The sequence below is a fragment of the Teleopsis dalmanni genome, chromosome 1, assembly GCF_002237135.1.
Source record: "Teleopsis dalmanni isolate 2A chromosome 1, ASM223713v2, whole genome shotgun sequence".
NCBI lineage: Eukaryota > Metazoa > Arthropoda > Insecta > Diptera > Diopsidae > Teleopsis > Teleopsis dalmanni.
The window spans coordinates 229888142-229894678 of NC_051846.1; the positions used below are offsets into that span (position 1 = coordinate 229888142).

Sequence of the window (6537 nt, forward strand, 5' to 3'; positions counted from 1 at the left end):
AAGTACATTTGTAATACATAGCTTCTTAAAAATGTAGCTTAACCCGTTTCAAATATACAGCAAATGATTCAAATGACGAGTTATTACTATTAAACAATCCCTTTTAATTTCAAGTAAATAGATTTTATTATTGAAAGTTATAAAATAATTTTTCTATATGTTTAAAGTAAAATAATACCCATTTCGTGGTCTTGATTTGACAGCACTGTATCGTTGATGTCTGTTAAACAAAACCATCGTTCAAATTATTATATGTTTAATTTAATGTTTGCCATGTTATAGCATGGATCGTTCAGGTGCCATTGAATGTATTAAACTGATAAGAACTAAAATAAATCAGTGATGATTTTTCAATTTGAACTTTCTTTTCTGATTTATCGATTGGTGGATCAGCAAATAAAACTGGTACAATTAGGGCAATGGACATGTATAAGTAACTGTCAAAAGCTGTACGGCATAAGATTTAGTCTAGAGGTTTGATAGATCAATGTTATTTCGAAAGTGAAGGAAGTACAACATAAACTGTTAACTCTGATTGTCACAGTGTTTTTTCTAGTATTAAATTGGTATAGCATTGTGTAAAATATGTGGTTTCTACTAAAAGAAACCTCAGCCCGTTCTGTTCTGGCTTTGTTACGTAGCAGATTGACACAAATCGTCTACACTGATTACTACAGCAAATTTTATTTAGCGTGAATTTGAAGATATGAATGGGTAAGATAAAATGGATGGAATAGGCTTTGCTGCGCGTTTTAGTACTATAAATTAACTACAGAAATTATTCGATTCGTAACTAAGGGATTTATTTTTCAGACAGGATGTTAGATCACACAAAAGATTGAAAGTTATAAAATAATCATTTGGAGATCATTCTCCAAATTGTGGCTAATTTATTGCCAATAACATGTCAAGAAGTCATCAAAGATTACCATTAAATGATTCAGTACTATAAGTTCATGGGACTTCTTAATGGACATTTGAATAATTTCAGAATAAATAACAAACAGTATATTAATATAGAAATTTCTTCGAAATGTCAATCACAAGTAGAGTTTATGAGTATTTACATTTGGTTTTAGAACAATGAACTTTATAACAGATTTTTGTATAATAGGCACATATTAGCAGTGCCAGATAACTTAATAATAATAATACTCACCAGGAGAGAGTCATTATAATATTTAAGTTAAATCCTGAATCACATTTAAACTCAGTGTATCTATATAATGTTTAAAATGAGCCTATAGCGAATAATTTTCTTCCAAAGACTTTCGGATCATTTCAGTATTTGAAAAAAAATTATATATTCTAAAAAGTTATTATGCATTAATAACGAATATACATACGCATATATATAATCGATTATAGAAAATTTCGGTTCTTAAACCTATCCTTAATGTGATTGATCCAGAATTTATGTATATATATTGATATACATAAATATAGTTTATAAAAACGATTTAAAGAAAATATCATCTCCTTAAAAACTCATGTTGCATTAATTTAAAATACATATATATACGTAAACATCTATAGTTCCTCGTTTAATATCGGAATGTCTCAGTCTCTCAAACCCATCTCTAGCTGATCCAGAATACATACATATTAAGATAAATATAATTTTCAAAAATAAATTTAAAAAAAATTTATCTTGTAAAAAAATCATGATGCATTAATAATAAATATTTATATACATAAATATAGTCCATCGATTAATTTCGGAAAGTTACAGTCTTTTAAACCGATCCCTAACTATGTACCTGATTCAAAATTTTTACATATTGAGATATATATGATATATAACAATTTAAAGAAAACATTACCTTTTTAAAACCTTTCACGTTACATTAATTTAAAATATATATATATACATATGCGTAAATATTTAAAGCCCCTTGATTAATTTTGAGAAGTCTCAGCCTTTCAAACCCATCTCTAGCTATGAGCCTAATCCAGAATATGTGAATATTAATATAAATATAACTTATAAATAAAATTTTTTAAAAATTTTTATCTTATAAAAAACTCATATTGCAATGAGATGGACATATAGATATAGTCCATCGATTAATTTCGGGAAGTTTTAACTATGTTTTCACAAATTTCATAATTATGTACCTCATCCAGAATATGTTGATATAAATATAATAATCCTAAAAAGTAAATTTTAAGAAAAGTAAATTTTAAAATTAAATATTGTTTTAAAAATTTTCGAAATTAATATTTGAAAAAGGCACTCAAAGGATGCCTCCTATGTTGGTAGCACTGAACTGTATTATATATAAAATTTAAGTGAGGTCCGTTGTTTAGTATCTTAACATTAGCTCTGATTCTAATTTAGGTTGATTTACGATCCAACAAAGCTATTGTTGTGCTGGTATTGTTGACAAAAAAAATCTAATATAGGATTACGGGATCGTCTAATCACCATATCTACTTAGTATGGTCAAATGTGTCCTCTTTCCGTTCCCAAACCTGAAATGACTATTAAAAAAAAGCCAATTCGAGTCGATTGTGGTCATAATGGATACTTGTTAAAAAAATCTGACGATCATATGATAATCAGCTAATAAAAATTGAGCAAATTATTGGATCAATGATTTCTTTACATATTATGTTTAATGGTTTGATTTATACCCTTTAGGTTTATAATCAAATTCATTTATTTAACAGTTTACATACACAACCTCCAACTCATCTCCTTGTTGATATCCATAATGAAACAATTTCATATGAAATGCATTTATACTTTTTGCTGAAAAAAATACTAAAAAAAATGTAAATAATATTATTTCATTTTTCAAAAATGCAACAGATTTTCCTACACTAAAACTAAACATAATTTCGAAACAAATTATATATAAAACTGAAGTAAACGCCCTCACACAAAATAATTGAAATTACTTTTAATTGAAATTCGAACCTCTGATATGAAATGAAATATCTCTGTTTGCTATCCAAATTCAATCAATTCATGTAATAAATTCAATTTGAATATAAATTACAGGTAAAAATATTTTGCTATTAAATTAAACTGCAACTAAAATAGTTAACAATAAATCAATGGCATGAAGTTTATTAAGAGTGAAGTAGAGTAACAAACTACCAAATACACTAACTACCAAATAGACAAACAAGCAAATAGACAAACAGACCGACTTTTTAATACTAAAGTCTGAATAAGAAACGATTCCTGCTCATATGTTAGAGCGTACACAAAAGGACTATCGGAAAAGAGGAAGTATATACTTTTTGACAAAATTTTATAGTCCTGCTTGTGCATGTGCAGGCAGTGAAACAGTCAGTGAGGCGAACAGACCAAAACTTAATCCCAGACAACGCATCAATACGACTGCTGAGCATGCATTCATAGATTGGCAAATGTATTTACAATACTCACATCTATGTTTGTATCTGCAAAATTTTAATTTTTGGTATTTTCAATAACGAAAGATTAATTTTTGGTTTCCAGCATATCATCATTTTATGCCGAACTTTGGCATGTCTATATTGTTGGTTGCAATCGTAAAAGTTTTAAGAGCACATAATCCGTTTCAATCGTGGTAATTGATTTTCCATTGCAAGTGTTATCGAACAGAAATAATGAACTTTTACTTGACAAAGGATTGCTTTCCAGACGGAACTACAGACACTTCCATTTAAATGATTCTTATGGAAATAATATTCTTTAATTTTGTATATCCTACATACGATGTATAAGAACTAGTAATTATATAAGTTCATACAGTGTTCTTAATTAATTAAGATTGTGTTTGATTTAAAATTGAATTCCATTCATTTAAATTTCATTATTTAGAAATATACCTTGTATATATATACACATTTGTAAATGCATATATTAGTCAGTAGTTTTGTTAATTAGCTTCTTCGAAAATATGAGTAGATAAGCATTAACTTAAGATGCTTTTGCGATAGTATTCAAAATAACAATAAATAAATAAATAACAATAAACCCATATATAAAATAGTTACATATAGTTAAAGGGAAAAGTGTTCATAACACTAGGTGTACTCTGTATTCGGACAGAGTTTCATACACTCGGTATGAAATATATCATCATACCAAGTATAATGAAGAACATATTATGAACAATAATATATACGTACCTTAGCATCACTACTAATATCTGTTAATTATTGTTACTTATAAAAATATTACGTAGACACTTAAATAATACTTATAGATATATTATATGAACCACTATTATAGTACGATTAACCTAGAGTTAAAAGTCACATTAACCAATAGTCTCGACGAAAAAATTTAGTTGACTTATAAATGTATTCAGTTGTAACTATAGGTTAGGTTAAGCCGACGACTTAAGGATCTAGTTAGGCCAACTGGCCCCGAATGGCCCACTGTGTTACCGTATAAAAACTCAAAGATTTAAAAACTACCTTAAGCTTTTAGCAAAGCCTAGAATGCTTTTTTGAAGAAGGTCCTGGAGTTGGCCTACTTATTAAAAAAAGTAAGCTCTTGACATAGTCATTCAACTCCGCACATGCGGTGGGCAGTGACAAAGCAAATGTAAAGCATTTTCAATGTCCTCTCTAGACTACGACACTAAACAAGAGATTCTATTAACACTTGTGACCAGTTTATAAACTATATATAGAATTTTTAACTATATATTCGAAAACCAATGTTATGTGAATGAATTATTGAATGGCAAAGAATCTTAGTAATAATCATAATACTATTAAATTTATGTTATATTTGGTAGTTGATTTTTAGTAGGGAATGCATATAGAAGAGGAAACACACTGTGCTTTCTAACATCTGGAAAATAAAAAAACGCAATAGACGTGCTGAAGGCTAAACGTAGTCTAGTATTTAACCCCCATTGTCTTAATCAATCATTGGGCTTAGTACTTAGTATCTTAAATAGATAGTTGTGACTTCTCCTACAATCATTAAATGACATTAATAAAAATAAAATGACATTAACAATAAAAATATTCTTATATAATTCAGCTTAAAGTGAATAGTTGACATGTAATATACGAGGGCGGTTTGATAAATCAGTGACTTTTTGAATTTCTCGCGCAGTTACTCCAACAGTGCTGCCGTCAGCTGTAATCTACCAGTGGGCAACTTTCTAATTTTGAGCAATCTATGTCGTTCAGTTGGTGTTTGATAGCCGTTCAAAACAGACAACCTTGTGAATTTTTACGAAAATGGAAAAAAGTGAATTCCGTGTGCTGATTAAGCATTCGTGGCCAAAATCCACGAATTGGGATACGCACTGCTACCCCATCCAACATATTCTCCAGATTTAGTCGCCTGCGAATATTTTCTGTTTCCAAACCTAATGAAATGGCTGGGAGGTAAGAGATTTGAGTCGAATGAAGAAGTTATTACCGCAACAAACACGTATTTTGAGAGCTTTAAGAAAACCTATTATTTGGAAGAAATGAGAAAATTAGAAAAAAAACGCTGGACTTAATGTATCGAGCTAAAAGGTGGTAATGTAGAAAAATAAAATGTTTATTTGCCGAAAGAAATGACTAAATGATAAGTCACTGACTTATCAAACCGCCCTCGTATATTATATAATATATAATAATACTTCTTTGGTTAAATTATTAAAATTTCATTCTTATAACAATAAAGAAACAAGTGCTATATGTACATGATTTATGCCAAATATTCATGGCTTGCTATACTGATATAAGTACATACTGGAATATATACATATATATAATTTGCAAAAATTCAATAAAAATGTTAATCCATATAATATATCATCGAAAATACATATTTTCAAAATATTCACGAAAATACCTGAATTTGGAAATTATCAAATAAATGTGATTTGTTGCGCTTATCAAAAACAACAAAAATTGATATTTAATTATTTTCTGCTTAAGAAAATATAAAAAATTCATATCCAAAATTAGTTCCAAAATGAACTTTGAAGTTTAATGAGCTACTCTAAAATGAAGTTAATATTTTTCCAAACATATTTTTATTGCTTGTAAACATAATAGTTGCATCCGAAAGTGGAGATAATGTGATACGAACTCAACTAATACAAGGACGCATTGTGGCTGGACAAGATGCTACTGCCAATCAATTTCCATATCAAGTTTTCATGAAAGTGCAATATGATAAGCACAATGGCGCAACATGCGGTGGAGTTTTGATTGGTAAGAATTGGGTACTAACCATCGCCAAATGCACACAGAAGTAAGTACGTCTACACTGCGTAGAAAATAATAAACTATATAAACAAAATCCATCATTGTAGTGTCACTAATGCTACTCTGTACTTGGGTAGCAATGAACGCAACAGTTTTCCCGTTGTTATCAGCGTGCAAGAAAATGAAATTTTTCCACATCCCGACTATAACCCGAAATATCATAACAACGACATTGGTTTAATAAGAATACCACCACTGACGCTGAATGACACTGTAAATATTATTAGACTGCCTTACATGGGTACCACGAACACCTATGCTGATCAATATGCTTATGCTGTTGGTTGGGGTAACACTAATTCAGGTATATGA

General features: G+C 29.2%; 1 protein-coding gene across 1 annotated transcript in view; it reads left to right on the plus strand.

Moving 5' to 3' along the window:
* The window catches only part of LOC119667630 (collagenase-like), a 10157-nt gene extending 3620 nt beyond the window's left edge, over positions 1 to 6537 (plus strand). The window contains exons 2-3 of the mRNA XM_038076934.1: positions 5961 to 6211; positions 6273 to 6537. Of these exons, the coding sequence (XP_037932862.1) occupies positions 5961 to 6211; positions 6273 to 6537 (516 nt within the window). The remainder of the gene's footprint in view (positions 1 to 5960; positions 6212 to 6272) is intronic.